A 15,898-nucleotide genomic window follows, 5' to 3' on the forward strand; every position below is an offset into this window, starting at 1 on the left:
TATACTCAATCCAATGTAAACTGATAAATAAAAATAATTAGATGATTCCGTTGCGTTATTCGTTCGAAATAATCAGATTAAAATAATTGAAAGAATTTGTTTTGGACAGAAATTTGTAAAACTGAAATAACATCTAGTATTATGTATATAGTTTTTAATTGTACACGGAAATTAAAAAAAAACAATTACAAGGTTATACCGCGTTTTACAAAAACACTCACTGAATAGTTGTGTCATAGCAATGTACACAAACATAAATTATTTATAAAAAACCATTTATTCTTTGCTTAGATTTTAAAACTTTATTATTATGTATTTGTTAGTTCTAATCTTGCTTTTGTTCGACAAGGCCCAAAGATTTGTCGCAATATATTTGCCTCCAATTTTGTTCAGCTTTGTTTTAATATTGACTTCCCGTAAGGCCTCTCCATAAAGTTACCTTTATTGTCCGCTCAAACGTTATATACTTAATAAAATAAAAAAATTATTTGATTACATTGAAGCTATAGATATCATATATAAAACCACTGATTAAAAACCATCTTATCATTCAGCATTTTTCGTAAAATCGCATGCAAATGTACAATAGAGTATAAATTTAGGATAACTAATATCCCAACGGGTTTTTTTTTAATGTATGAAGTTATCAGACGGCGACTTCTAATGACAAAAAGATAAATATATAAATCTCAAGACAACACCATATACAGGCACTTGTCTCATAGGTACGCGTTTTGATGTGATGTTGATGATAAACAAGACAATAATAAATATAAAATCATTATTAATTTACCGAAAACTAAGTAAGTGGTCATAACTTCTGAATGGCTTTTATATTTGAGTGGCATATAAACATAATTCTTAATATGGACATTGTAATTAACGTGTGTATTATGTTTATTTATTATTGTATTTTATGACTTTTAGTGACATCTAGTATTGAATAGAAAGTATAGATAAAATATTTGTAGCAGCGCCATCTAATATTGAGTAGCTGCTTTTATTAAATGTCAATTTTCACATGTGATTTATCTTTTCTCAATAGATGTCACTACTAACAATTTTAAATAATTTATTACATAACTCAATTTTTTATTAACTAATTAGTTATTTCATAGATATAGTATAAAGTGCATAATCTGAGTAACCACATCTTAATTTGCTTTAAAAATGTTTTTCTTATTTAAAAGCAATATTCGAAAATAATAAATCACAGATACAGTTTTAATCCGTCCTTTGACATAAGTCATTAGACTCAACAGCATCAAAAACTTTTTAAAAATAACCGGTAACCGTCAACAATACAAAAACTTTTTATTATGTTATTCATTAATGTTTAACCGAAATAATTTAGTTTATTTATTGATACGACATTTTGATTCTAAAAAAATTTGGTCCGAAAGTTGAATTAAACAGAATCTGTATCTAAAACAATGTCTCAACAGCAAACAAAAAACTGTATCACATTGCGAGGCTCAGCGCAGATACTTTGTGAATATTTAAGTAAGTGTCTGTTTATTTACTTGAATATGTACTTTATTGAAGAAACACTGCAGATATTTAATGTTTAATTTTCTTAATGTTTTTATTCTTTTATTATTGGGATACTAGTACGCACATTTCAAACATGTCATAACTTGCGCATTATTTTGTATATCTATGTAGTTATTATAATTACTATGATAAAGTTATTAATTTTATATGTTTCATGAAGTTGTTGTTTTCAGAATTTGCCATAAACTCAGTATTATTCCAAAGAGGCTTGTATCCACCTGAAACTTTCAAAGCCGAACAACAGTATGGAATAACTCTTCTTCTTTCAGAAGACCCTCTTATAAAGGATTTTTTAACAAATTTGCTGACACAAAGTGAAGGTATAGATGATTTCTCTACCTACAGATATAATTTACCTCTGCAAAGTAATTTGTGTTACCCTTAGTTACTTTATCCAAAATGCACCAAAATTTGAATCTAGTTGCGAAAATTGAGCCCACCTACCTACCCTTAGTTACTTAGCAGATATGTTTATGTAATCTCAGCTTGGTTCTGTTGGTACGGTATGAGTTATCCTCATGTTAAATTATCTGACATTTACAGAAATCTTAAAGGGGTATAAGAATAAAATTATATTTTTATTTTATAGTGAATTTTGATTTTGAATAAGCATAACAAGTTCAATTAAAACTTAAAGCATACTTTCATTTATAAATTACCTAGAAACACTTGAATAATTTCATAAAAGCTTGATAGGAAAAATATTCATTTAAAATAATAAGATAGATAAAACCTATGTCTAAGCACATGCATTAAAACGCCTCTTATAATTTTCAGAATGGATTGTCAACAAGAAAGTAGACAAATTGTCCTTAATAATATTAAATGTTGCCACCAAAGAGGTTTTAGAGTGTTGGGATTTCAATGTTCAGTATGAAGATGGTGATGTTGCCTTATCTAAAGAAAAAAACGAGACAGTCGGTAGCAAAGACTTAAAGAAGATAAAACAAGAAATTCGCGATGTTATGCTGCAAATTGCCGCAACTATATCTTACTTACCATTCCTTGACTGTAGATGCTCATTTGATGTCTTAGTGCATGCGAAACCTGACTGTGATATTCCTGAGAAGTGGGCGGAAGCCAAGCCAGTGGAAATCACTAATGCTCAAAATGTACAATTAAAAACATTCTCTACTAGCTTAAACAAAATGGAAACTATTGTTAGTTATAAGCTTATTGATTAAGACCTTTGTTGTTTCTAATAAAAAGTAGAAACTTTAATTTGGTTCACTTTGGATGTTGTTGGAATCTAAAATAGTATTCATTGATAAAAACATTGTTACTTAATGCTTATCTTTTTGTACAATTTAAAAAAGGCATCTTTAATGTTGCCTCGTCCTATTAAAACATATTCTGTTTCCGTAGCCTTGTTACACTTAATTATAGATATTTTTTTATTAAGAGTTGAGTAAGTGATAGGACAAATTACTTGTGTGTTTTTAATTTTAATATCGTACAATTACATTACAAGTTTCTGTTGAAACAAGTGTTTATTATAGGAATGTAATGAATAGTGTATGGTGTTCAGTAATTATGTATGAATAGGGAACATGAATTAGAAAACCTGCAGTATTTTATATAAAAAATGTAGTTGTTATGTTATCTACGATATTTCCCAAATTTGACGCTCAAATGCGTTGTATCTTGTCTTGTAAAATATGGAATATGGATGGATAAGTAATTTGGTTAAGCAGGCATTCATGATATAAGCACAGATCAATCTTATTGATGGAGGCTGAATGGTGCCCAGGTAACTTGGCATTTAAAAGTAGTAGCACATTAATTTTCTTGCAGCTATGATCTTACAAGGTTAAGTATAACTTAATTTAGCTTTGACCTAGGTTCAATAAATACAAATTGTTGCTTTTTTTCAAATAATTTTATGGCCAGGTCAAATACAAATCGTTGCGTTTTGAAATCAACAATTAATTAATAAGTGATCATACCAAATATTTGCCCTGTATAGGCATGCAATTGTTTGAATATAGTCTGTAATATAACTTTATAGTAATACATAAATGCATGATCTGAGTGTCTTTTTTTTAAATTTAACATTAAAGAAAGCAAAAATTATTTAGATTTTTATTTCTCTGCAATATCACTAAGAAAATTTACTTGGTAGTAGCAGAGACCACAAAAATAAATGCAAAAAAAAATTGTAAGTATTGTATATGTTTCCTATTCTGACCCTTTATATTTGTCGCAGCCACCTTGCTTGGTTATCTGTTAATTTAAAAGCCTAGCCGTTAAACTAACGGCCTAATTTTTTTTTCTTTATATCTTTAGTTCAACTTAGAGTTAAATTTGTCGCGCGAGCGGCTTGTAGTGTTTGATTAGCTTCGACTTTCTGATTTCTGATCATCCGATAACCAAAGACCTCCTTCATGGCTTTGTTATCTGGAAGGGATGTCACAGGTTAATGTCTATTTTTATTATTTGAGAGATGAGAGAAAATCTTCTATTGAGTAATATCATCTTAACCGTCGTCTTAATATTCGGTTTAGATATTAAATTGCTTTCCTAAGAATAAATTATGTTAGAAATAATATTTCTTCAAGCAGGTTTTATAGTTTATTTAACAAGCACTACAAAATAGCAATACAGCTAGAATAAATAACGTTATCCAGCAAATAATACTGTACAATTATTACAACTTAATACTATGAGATTACGTGAGGTGGTTTCGGCAGCTTTATAGAACATTCTATAAATAGATTAATATGTTAAGTTAATACTTAAATTGATCTGCCTTATTCCAAAGGCACTGAGATTTTTTTGTTGAAGTAATTTGTCGCTCACAAATTTTTGTAGCCGAATAAAATATTGATCGATAAAGATTTCCGACACTTATTTGTTTTATTAATCTCTCCCGGAAAGTTAAAAATTATGATAAGAGCTTATTTAGGTCTCTTTGGAATAAGATTATTCAACCTACCTGTTATGGTAGGGGAGCCCACGATGCTAAATGGGGATTTACTCGAGCGTCGTGGAGACCTATTGGGTTGCAAAGCTTAGATGATAAGAAGAAAAAAATGTTGATGTTGATGTATGATGTATGATATATACCTTTTCATCGGTGGGGAGAGCGGCTATAGATGTTTAAATATGTAAAAAAAAACTGTTGCATGGACATACTCGAGCGCGTCAGATATTGATAGCATCAATGTCCTACGTATTTTTAATAATGTACGTATGTTAATCTGATCATTTGCATGATGGGGGTGGTTGTACGTAAGGGTTAAAAATGAAAAAAAAAAAAATTTAATCGAGCGCGTCAGGTTTTCTAAGGGGGTGTTAAGTGCACCAAAAAAAAAGCTCTCATTCAATAATCTGACGATTCGATCTGACGCAAACTCGCAGCCATTATTATAATGTGCAAAAAAAAATCGCCATTTTGAAATACTCGAGCGCGTCAGATTAAGATATATATGGTTCAGATTTATATTCTAAACGTACTGTCTCATAATCTGACGATTATCTAGAGGGATTTGCCTGATCTGACAAAAAAATATTAGAAAAACGGTTCACCCTAAAGGCTATGCCTGCAATTCCATTCTTGGGCGCCTAAAATTGTACTTATGAGCTCGCTGAGTTCAAAGAAATAATATTTCTATGCGTTTGAGTTCTCCCAGCTCGAAAGTCTGATAGAAGTTTCATAGAACACTATTTTTGAAATTTTCAAACCCCAATAACTTTTGAATGGATCAAGCAATTTTCCCGCGGTTGACGGCGATCGACGCATTTTTTTAAGCTCTAATTATTTAATTTCATCAAAAACGATAATCCGATATGAAATGTCGAAGTTATGTGATAGAAACACTTTTTTCGGTTTTCTTTCGTTCACGATATCTCTCGAACGAATCAACCGATTTTGACCAGTTTGGTGGCGATCGACGTCGTTTTTCAAGCTTAAAGATGGATTAGTTTTTTGAAGTTGATGGATAAAGCCGTTTAAAAGTTATTGCAAAAAAACACTTTCAAAAAAACAAATTGTTATTTTTTTAGATTTTTCAAAATTTCTCAAAATCTATCGGTCCCCATCGGTTCAAATTCACATGAAATCTAATTTTGAGGGAAACGCGGAGAAGGAAATGTAGGCATCACGCAGCTGCACGCGTTTATCGCACGAACTTTATCGACGAAATTTTGTTATTTCGGCTTGCGGAAATCGTCGCGTCAGATTATATATTTTTCAATATTCTTGAATTATTTCATTCAAAAAAAAAAAAAATTAGCTACGCTCGAGAATGTCAAGATGACGTTTTTTTTTTACAACTTTGCTGCCCTCCCCTCTCTTTACGTCACTCTCAAATTGTCAGATTAGTGGAATATACACTTTTTAGGATGTGATTAACTCACACTACCTTAATCTGACGCGCTCGAGAATGTCTGATGATCAATTTTTTTTTACTAATCTGATCCTGTATCCTTCACGGGCGGCCTTATATATGGGCCTCATATTTGGTGGAGGTACTTAACCGGGTACAAGGTATCGCCCTGTATATTAATCTGCCGCGCTTGAGTAAATCCCGAAATCCCCTCTTGGGCTCCCCTACTATAATTTTAATTTTATATTTGTAAAAAGAGGTCTAGTCTTACGAGCATGTTTAGTATGAATTGTCTATCTTCAATATACATATATTAAGTAAAAAAATATACTGGCCATAGCTTTTTGAGTATACTGATTTTTTAACATACATATTTAAATTGAATTGGCCTTGAATATAGGAATATAAAATATGTTGCAGCAATGACCCTGGTACCAGCTGCCACTGTCATTATAAAATAATAACATGAAAGTCAAATCAAATAAACCATGTAACGGGTTTGAATTTAAGTTTGACTGTTCCAGAAGATACAATGTGTACCTAATGTCGAGTTGCTCAACATAAAAATCACAATTAGTCCAAGCGTTTGCCGTTATTGTAAAGCACCCTATTGGTTAGTTATTAAAAAAATAAATATTTCAGTGTTGCATTACCGATATCAAGTAACAGTTCGACAGCTGCATCTTGACATATTCTGGCACGAAAATAATATTAATACCCACTTATTAGTTTGTTTTCTTATCATTTCATCGCATACATTCGAAAGGATTTTTATTGCAAAAATAATTTAATTAAAACTAAACTTACTTTTAACTGTACAAATTATAACAAAATATCATACATCGCAAAATTAACAATTGTTTAACTAATTTTCGTTTATTTATATTCGGCCTATGTAAAAATATCTTCTACAAAATAAGGATAAAAATAGTTATATAATTCCGTAACAGATTGCGCTGTTTAAGTTCAGTCACTCTTCTAAGAATTTATTGATGGCTGCTACATGGTGGATGTATTCTAATGTCATATTCGTTTCTTTTTATGATTAAAATACTAAGACGTTTTCTAAGCGCCTTTTATTATTTAAAGTTAATTAAGTACTTTCTCGTGGCCATTATCTATGAGTATATCTGAGGCGGATAATTAACATACAGCTAATATTCGGATTCGAAAAAAACCACTCTGGGCTGTCATACTGTAAGCATCGTAATTGTGTAGCTCCGTATTATTGAGTGCTAAAAAATAATTTCGTACACTGTTCTTGAGACTGCGACGTCACAAAACACAAATTGAAGTGTCGTCCGTGTAGTGGAACTACCGATTTCACACAATATCACGTAAGTTCTTGAATTTCAACAAAAGTATCTCCAAAAAGTGATAATTAGAGGTTAGAAATCCACCAATCATATTGAGCATAGACAAAAGATCAATGACATTGACACTTGTCACAGTAACAGCTAACTAGTGTTGCCAGAGCAAGTAAATAAAAACTACCACTAATTACGTTCCATAACACGCAGATTTAGTTTACAAGAATGGAGGATCAGTTTCAACTATTGTTTGATAAAATGAAGAATGAAATCTTGAACCAAACAATAGAATTGAAAGATTCGATAACAAATAATATAATGGAGAGATTAGACGAAAAACTTCAACCTATTATAACAGAAAATAGAAACTTAAAAATAAAAGTAGAAAATCTCGAAAAGGAAGTAGAAAGTTTAAAAAGAGGAAAGAAGCAAAACAATTTGATAATGTTTGGAGTAAATGAAGGCGAAAGGTCTACACAAGAATTAATACAAAATACAATACATATTTTCAAAACTGACCTTGACATACAATTACAAGAACATGAGATAAACAAAATATATCGTCTAGGAAAGGGAAAGTCTTCTGGAAAACCAAGACCAATTCTGATTTCCTTTACGAGCGAATGGAAGAAGAATGAAGTTATGGGAAAGAAGAAAAACTTCAAAAATGTATATGTTACAGAAGACTACACAAAGGAAGTAATAGAGAAAAGGAAAACGTTGCAGGCGCAGCTAAAAGAGGAGAGAGAAAAGGGAAATATCGCGTACCTGAAATTTGACAAACTAGTAGTAAAAGGAAAAAATACTAACATAAATAAGGAAAAGCGCAAAAGAGAAACATCATCATCCCCACAAAACAATGCTCAACCAAGGAAACAACAAACTCTAATGCCGCCGATTAACAATAGACCAAATGCTTTCGACGTAATGAGGATTAGAGCTAATTCTCTCTCGTCTCTTCCCGCTAAGACAACAACTAACAAAGAATAACAATTAACTGTCGGTAAACGGAAAAATAAACAGCTCAACATGAACCAACATAAAATAACAAAACAAAATACTTCCCCAAGCCGACTGGTCATCGTGGGGAAAAATGACCACGACCCTCTAAAGGAAAAAAATAACACTAACATGAAAAACAAAGTAAATGACATCCACATAGCAACTATTAACTGTCGATCTCTTAGAACACCTGAAAAACTCCAAGAACTAGAGCTGGCAATAGAAGAGTTAAAGTGGGATATTATAGGTATTAGCGAAATGCGCAGATTTGGAGAAGGTATAGAAAACCATGGCAAATACGTACTACATTATAAAGGGGAGACGCCCGGGCTGTATGGAGTTGGATTCATGGTGAAAGTAAATCTAGTCAACAACATAGAAGAACTTAGTGGATTCTCGGAACGTATTGCAATCCTTAATATAAAACTGCCCGTGAACGGAGATAAAGAAGAGAGATGGTCTATTATACAGGCATATTCACCAACTGAATCTGATAAAAAAGAGGACGTAAAAACAATTGAGGAATTCTATGAAAATCTCCAAAACGCTATTGATAACGCACACAAAAACGTCATCGTGATGGGAGACTTTAATGGACAAATTGGGATTCAAAATAGTGGGGAAGAAAATACCATAGGAAACTATGGGTATGGAAATAGAAGCAAAAACGGAACAAGACTAGTAAACTTTGCACTGGAAAACAGATTAAGTATTCTAAACAGTTTTTATAAAAGGAAACCATCAAAAAAATGGACATGGATATCACCCAATGGACAATATAAGAATGAAATCGATTTTATTATGTCTAATAATAGAAAAGCCTTCAAGAACATTTCGATCATAAACAATTTAAACTTCCACACAGACCATAGGATGGTTCGAGTTGCGATGTCAGGAATGTTCAAGAAAACAAGACGATTTCAAAATAAACAATTAGCGGTACAATACTCAGGTGACCCTAAACTATTACTTAATAATCTTCAAACATCTCTAGATGCCGCGGAATTAGAGAAGAAAGAATATCCATCGATACAAGAAAAGTACAACCTATTACTAAATCAACTAAAAACAGTAACCAGAAAAACAAACAAAAGTATCAAGAAAGAAGTCTCACTTACAATCAAACAATTATTACAAGAACGAAAAGAACTTTTACGACAAAAGGAAATTAAAGGAAACCGCCAAAAAGTAACAGAAGTAAGCAAAAAGATCAGTGAACAACTTAGGAAAGAAAGAAAAACTAAAAGATCTAATACAATGAAAAGTTACATAGAAAAGACAGGAGGAATAAAAAAGGCATTGAAGGAGTTAAACTACAAAAAGGACTGGATACCAAGTATGAGAAAGAAAGATGGTAATAGTACAGGTAAAAGACTCGAAATATTAAAAATCGCTACAGAATTCTACCGAAACTTATACCGAAGTCAAAAAGAGAAAGACACTATAAAAGAAAACGACGAAATAACTAATGAAGAATATATACCGGAAATAATGAAGGAAGAAACCATAAAAGCAATAAATACACAAAAACTCGATAAAGCCCCTGGATCTGATCTTGTTACAAACGAACTTCTAAAAGCAACGTTACCAGTAATCGCTCCAAGACTTACAGATATATTTAATGAAATTATCAATACGGAAAACATTCCAGAGGATTGGACAAAATCTACAATTATACTACTACATAAAAAAGGTGACAAAGGAGATATAGCAAATTACAGACCAATCAGTTTAATGTCCAATATTTACAAAGTGTTTTCAAAAATAATATTATCTAGAATCACAAACACACTTGAAGAAAATCAACCCAAAGAACAAGCTGGATTCCGTAGACATTTTTCAACAATAGACCACATACACGCCCTTAGACAAATACTCCAGAAATTTAAAGAATATAACAAAATTTACTACATAGGGTTCGTGGATTTCAACAAAGCATTCGACACACTTGAACATAGATTTATCTGGGACGCACTAAAAGATCAAGGCGTACATGCAAAATACATACGGATACTGAAAAACGTATACACAAAAAGCACCACACAAGTAAAATTAGAATCTATAGGCGAAGAATTTCCGGTTGAGAGAGGTGTACGCCAGGGAGACCCAATTTCACCAAAAATATTTGCAGCAGTTCTGGAAATGATATTCAGAAATCTGGATTGGACGAATAAAGGACTAAATATAAATGGCGAAAATCTGAGTCACCTACGCTTTGCAGACGACCTAATCTTATTTTCGGAAAACCCGAAAACCCTAAAGGAAATGTTGCAACAGTTAGCGGAAGAAAGTGAGAAGGCAGGCCTGTCAATGAACTTAACGAAAACAAAAGTAATGTCTAACTCCTCACAAACAGAGTCCATAACAGTAAATGATGAAGAAATAGAGTATGTAAAGGAGTATGTGTATTTGGGACAGTTAATATCTACTGAGGAATGTATGCAAAAAGAAATAGAAAGAAGAATAACTAATACTTGGAAGAGATATTGGTCACTCAGTGAAGTCATGAAGAACCAGGATATGTCTATGAGGAACAAGAGGAGAATATACAATATGTGTATCTTACCATGCTTACTATATGGGTGCCAAACATGGGCATTGACAGAAGAACAAGCAAGGAAAATAAAAGTTTGTCAGAATGGAATGGAGAGAAGCACAATAGGAATTAAAAGAAAAGACCGAGTTAAACTAAAATGTATCAAAAACAAAACAAAATTTAAGAATGCATACACAACATACAGGTGCTTAAAGTGGAGGTGGGCTGGGCATATGATAAGAGAGAAGAAGGAGAAATGGACGAGAATAATAACTGAATGGCAACCACGAGATAGTAAAAGAAACAGAGGCAGACAGACTAGAAGATGGGAGGACGACATCAAAAAAGTGGCGGGCCCAATATGGACGCGCATAGCGAAAAATAGAACAGAGTGGAAATCTTTAGAGGAGGCCTATGTCGAAAGACAAGCTGAAATGTAGAAACGACCGTTTACCGATACCTGATTTATGAAAAGAAAAGAAACTGTTAAAAGTTATAAACGTATTTGTAAGAAAAATTACTGTAAAAATAAGTTCAGCAATAAAGGCTATTTTATTTTATTTTTATTTTATTTATTTATTTTTAATATTCGGATAGAACCGGCTTAAGACATTTGAAAAAACTGTAAGATTTCCAAATTACAAATGTAATAGCAATTTCGTTTTTCAACAAACGAAGCATGTCTACATTTCGTTACAATTATTAAACTATACGGCAGTTTAAGTTCCTCTATAAACTATTGTTAGGAATGGTCCGTGCAACTTTCATTCGTAGACCGGAGTCTCATTCGTTCGTTCACCAAAGTCGTTCACCGAGACCTGTGGAAATATAAGAAATTAATATCATTTTTATAGTGTTTACTAAAGTGTAAAAATATTTTAGGAAAATATAGTTGCTACAATACAATTATTTATACATATTGTACATACAAAAGGTGGAATTTTGTTTTATTCCTAAAATATTTTAGCAATTGGCAAACTACCATGCACTGTTATTTTGTTATAATTATCTCACAACAAATATTAAGTACACATTTTACCCCACAGACATGCATGATGCATGCTCCCATAGACAATTAGTAGAGAAAGCATTAGAACTGCCATTTTACATTAACAAATGAAAAAATGTAACTAGTTTTAACATGAAACAGTGAAAACGCGTTACATTCTTTCATTATACGACATGAGTGCGGATAAGAAGTTAAGTGCACGTAAAGAAATAATTTTGACCAGAAATACGTACCATTTTCCATTTTAATTCCATAGATTTTTGAAGGGGTTTGGGATAGTTCGAGAATAAAAAACAAAAGTTATCGCCTCATTAATTCCAACACTCATTCTTTTATTGAAGTTTGGTATCTTTGTTACATAACTAACTAGATGTGTTGCTTAGTATTTGTTGTGAGACTAAAGAAAAGTAGTGACGCCATCTGATGAGTTCAAGTATATGGGTTATTTTGTTATAAAAGTAGAAAAGCGTATGACGTCACTTCACCATAAGCCCTTTCTTGACAATGTTATAATAAATAGACAAATCTAGTTCATTAAATATAAATAATGGACTTAAAAACTTTATACAAAATGAAATTAATTAAAACACGTTCGCCGCAAACACCACATAGATTTCAATTCATTCAGTCACTGCGAGTAGGAAAATTGATATAGGATCTGTCATCGACATTAGTCATTCACTTCTTTACTCTACCTATAAATATAATTTATCTAGTCTATTACTATGAACTGCATTCTGACTAGGAGTTTGAACGACAGCCTTTACAAAAAATAAGTGCTTGTTTGAATTCTGAAATTGTTGTAATAATAATTATTGTCAACGGATTTTATAATAAAAAAACTTGTCTCAGTTTTGCATCGTCGGGAAATGATCCTAAAAGCCTTACCCTAATAGATATGTACACAACTCAAAGTCTCTTCATCAGAAAAATATACTAAGATAATGTCAAACCTTACGCGTTAATAACAATACAATATTTCGCAAAATACAGTAAAATATTTACAACTTCGAAAATCGGACGATAATTTTCTTATAAGCCATATTTAAATTTACCTAGCTACATGGGAGAGTTTTCAAAATGCGCCCATGGACTGCAACAACGCTGTAAAATTCCCAACATGGACTATCAACAAAATTCTGCAATCATCCTTATAAATATAATCTCACTGGGCCAGCTATTTTACTACAAAATAACTTAAAGCTTTGCTAATAGTTTTTGCTACAGATTATAAAGAACCATCATGTTGTCTCGTGTCAATTACGAGAAACAGAGTTTCTGTTAAAGGCCATTCAAGCTGACCCTGATTATTAGGAATCGAAAAAAGTATCCTAAAAATATCGCGATCTTCGTGAATAACAAATGGTTTTAGTCTATTCCAGTCTTAAATGATATATAATAATATATTTTTGGCTATGGCAATGATTGAAGTGTCATATTTTGGCGATAAACGGTTCCGTAATCGGATACACATAATGTAAACTTATAAACTTTTAATAACAGGAAACTATTATTTGCGATCGGATATTTGTTGAACAATAAATACAAAGGTGGGCAGGGGGTTGTAGCGGTCTCGCTAACAGTAGTAAGACGTGGAGAGGCCCAGTTTGCATGTGTAGGAATGATACATACTGCTCCTGTTCGACACGTCCTTGTTCTCACAGCGTTGTCCATTGAAGCCTTCTGGGCATCTGAAATAATATTAAAACCGGTTATATATGTTGGTAGGTCGTGAAGCTGTCCACGTATAATTGTCTATGATTCACTGAATTTGAATTTGGAATTATGCTTTGTTTTACTTTTGATGGGCGGTGTCATTATGAATTATATTTTCCTGTAAAGAAGTAAACACAATGTTTTCAAGTATTATTTACGTTTTAATTAATTGCTATATCCGCTGGTTCACCCCATCAATAAATACTGTCTTTGAAGCAAATTAAGTTGTTAATATTAAATTAAGATATATATATATTTTTTTTAAATAAATTTTTACTCTACTCTAAACTAAAATAAAAATAATAAATAAATATATTAGTCAATTCAATGACTTTAGAGTGTAACCAAGTAAAAATTGGAGCATGTGGAGCATTATTATGATTTTATAACTTCTTTAGACAAATATAGAGGCATTGTGTCTAACATTAAATTTAACTCTAATGCGTAACTTACTTGCAAGCTTGTTCTTGAACTAGCTCAAAGAATAAACAAGTTCCTCCATTGAGGCAATAGGAAGAAGGGTCTGGCATCGGACATGGTGCACCAAGCATCGCTGAAAAATTATATATATTTCTATTATCTTCTGTGTTGTAGAATTTATTTGACATCCTGATGCTTTATTCAGAATACCACTCGTAATTGCTTGCATACGTAAATATTTCAATGGAGTACTTATTATTTATTTAATAATCTGTATAGCTTTGTTCTGCAATTGTAAATCTAAATATACTAAAACAAATACCAACATCGTTTCAAGATCTGTCAAAAAAACTATCAATTTTGTTTTCTGTGTTTATCCCAATATTTTTGTGTATTCTTATGCTTGATCAACGTAAATGTATTTTGATTTAAAGTTCATTATTAAATCCATTGTGATTCTATGTTTCTAAAAATTTTCTTCATAAACAAAGCTAGCGTGTGTTAGTAAATAATTACCGTTTGCATAAACAATGATTTCCATACATATGACGGCTAACTGATCGCTGTATTGTCGCATTCGTCGAAGCGATATTTTCCCATATATTGTGAAAACTGAACCGGTAAACAATAGTGTGATACCTTGTCGATTAGCTGTTAATTGATACACTTTAATGACATAATTTTGTCTCTGGAGGTCTAATTATATTCAAAGTATAGTGTCATTATTTAACATATATAAACACATTGTGATAGAAAGAGATAACATTACGTTTAGTACGCATTGCGGTTGCATCTTTCGAGAATCTTTTTGATACTTACATGTGTCTGGTGCGTTTGGGGCGGGTGGCAGCACACTGACGTTGGCGGATGCTATAGCAGGAGGCCCCACAGCGCCCTGCGCCCTACACTCGTACGTCGCTGAATCTTCGCGACGCGCATGCCTTATCACTAACACCGAGCGCCTTCTGAAATTCAGTACACATTTATAAAGACATGGCTCTTTAGATGTGAGAAGTATAAGTATTCAATGCTGACATAGTTGACGGACAGATTGGGAAATCAGAAGTTTCGGTCATAAAGCACGCTAGGCTCGAGACAAAATCACTTCTCGGCAAACGTAAAGCACCACGAAAGACATACATACATACTTGACCAGTTTCATACAAATTCCTTTGGCGTTAGTGTTTCACGCTTGTCGAGAAGCGAATTTGTCTCAAGACCCAGGGCTTTGAACATAAAGCCATGATCTGTATTCGAACATGCTTATTACTAGACAAATAAGGAATATAAGTTGCCATTATACGGTTCTCTTAGAACAGATAAATAGTACTCAATTTTAAAGCAACGCCTAGTAGTTTTAATATATAGCCATTAACAAATGAATGAAGTCCCTATGACAAACAAAATGTCGGCAAACGACCCGTGAAATTGCAATTCACAGCACTTCATAATTGCTCTCGTAATTGGCCTTTAGAGTTTGGACGATCAATATATATTATATGTATATATATATACACGAATTTATAATTTTCGTCTTTGATCCACACATAAGACACAGCCCTATTGTGTGCAATATAATAATTAAAAGAATCCACGCCTATTGGCGATACCTAAGAAATAAATAGCAAGAAAATTCCACTGTGATCTCGGTTTTAGGTCAATGACAGAGGTTTGTTTAAGTAATTAATGCAATTGGCCATTGCTGATGCAAGCACCATGTGCATTGTACCTAATGTATAATCTGTGCATTGATCTATTAATTAGGACATCACATGTACAATTAGAATTACAAACACTACAATTATACGACTTCAAAATAGGAGGTTATCATGTTGAAAATTATTTGAGAAATTTCTGAATATACATATTATATTTGTGTGTATAACAAAGATATATTTAAATAAATATTGTTAATATATTTTTGATATTTTATTTAAATATAAAACAGAAAACATAAGGACATTAATAGCAAAGAAAAATAAAACTGAAATATAACCTTTAACAAGCGTCAATTAATACTTAA

The 15,898-nt window shown here is 32.1% G+C and overlaps 3 protein-coding genes across 4 annotated transcripts in view; 2 read left to right on the forward strand and 1 right to left on the reverse strand.

Moving 5' to 3' along the window:
* The first annotated feature begins 1,286 nt into the window (after positions 1 to 1,286).
* Positions 1,287 to 3,627, forward strand: LOC110997904 (mitotic spindle assembly checkpoint protein MAD2A). The gene is made up of 3 exons (XM_022266274.2): positions 1,287 to 1,503; positions 1,728 to 1,874; positions 2,332 to 3,627. Exons 1-3 carry the CDS (start codon positions 1,434 to 1,436, stop codon positions 2,736 to 2,738), a joined length of 624 nt encoding a protein of 207 aa, XP_022121966.1. The 5' UTR covers positions 1,287 to 1,433; the 3' UTR covers positions 2,739 to 3,627.
* Positions 3,628 to 7,066: 3,439 nt separating this feature from the next.
* LOC123690025 lies at positions 7,067 to 8,182 on the forward strand. The gene has a single exon (XM_045632471.1). It carries the CDS (start codon positions 7,418 to 7,420, stop codon positions 8,180 to 8,182), a length of 765 nt encoding a protein of 254 aa, XP_045488427.1. The 5' UTR covers positions 7,067 to 7,417.
* Positions 8,183 to 11,319: 3,137 nt separating this feature from the next.
* The window catches only part of LOC110997898 (protein vein), a 60,168-nt gene continuing 55,589 nt past the window's right edge, over positions 11,320 to 15,898 (reverse strand). The window contains exons 3-6 of one of the 2 annotated variants that reach the window (XM_022266264.2): positions 14,695 to 14,840; positions 13,909 to 14,008; positions 13,372 to 13,430; positions 11,320 to 11,548 (exon numbers count right to left, since the gene is read on the reverse strand). In XM_022266264.2, coding sequence (XP_022121956.1) covers positions 11,526 to 11,548; positions 13,372 to 13,430; positions 13,909 to 14,008; positions 14,695 to 14,840 — 328 coding nt within the window. In that variant the 3' untranslated portion in view covers positions 11,320 to 11,525. Of the gene's footprint in view, positions 11,549 to 12,039; positions 13,431 to 13,908; positions 14,009 to 14,694; positions 14,841 to 15,898 lie in introns of those variants that run through there. The other variant, XM_022266262.2, reaches the window with a different exon arrangement.

The sequence above is a fragment of the Pieris rapae genome, chromosome 19 (assembly GCF_905147795.1).
Source record: "Pieris rapae chromosome 19, ilPieRapa1.1, whole genome shotgun sequence".
Taxonomy (NCBI): domain Eukaryota; kingdom Metazoa; phylum Arthropoda; class Insecta; order Lepidoptera; family Pieridae; genus Pieris; species Pieris rapae.

Coding starts and splice junctions, on each gene's coding strand:
- LOC110997904 (XM_022266274.2), top strand. CDS start 1,434: ATGTCTCAACAGCAAACAAAAAACTGTATCACATTGCGAGGCTCAGCG. Junction 1,504..1,727: donor GATACTTTGTGAATATTTAA/GTAAGTGTCTGT, acceptor TGTTGTTTTCAG/AATTTGCCATAAACTCAGTA. Junction 1,875..2,331: donor TTTGCTGACACAAAGTGAAG/GTATAGATGATT, acceptor TATAATTTTCAG/AATGGATTGTCAACAAGAAA.
- LOC123690025 (XM_045632471.1), top strand. CDS start 7,418: ATGGAGGATCAGTTTCAACTATTGTTTGATAAAATGAAGAATGAAATC.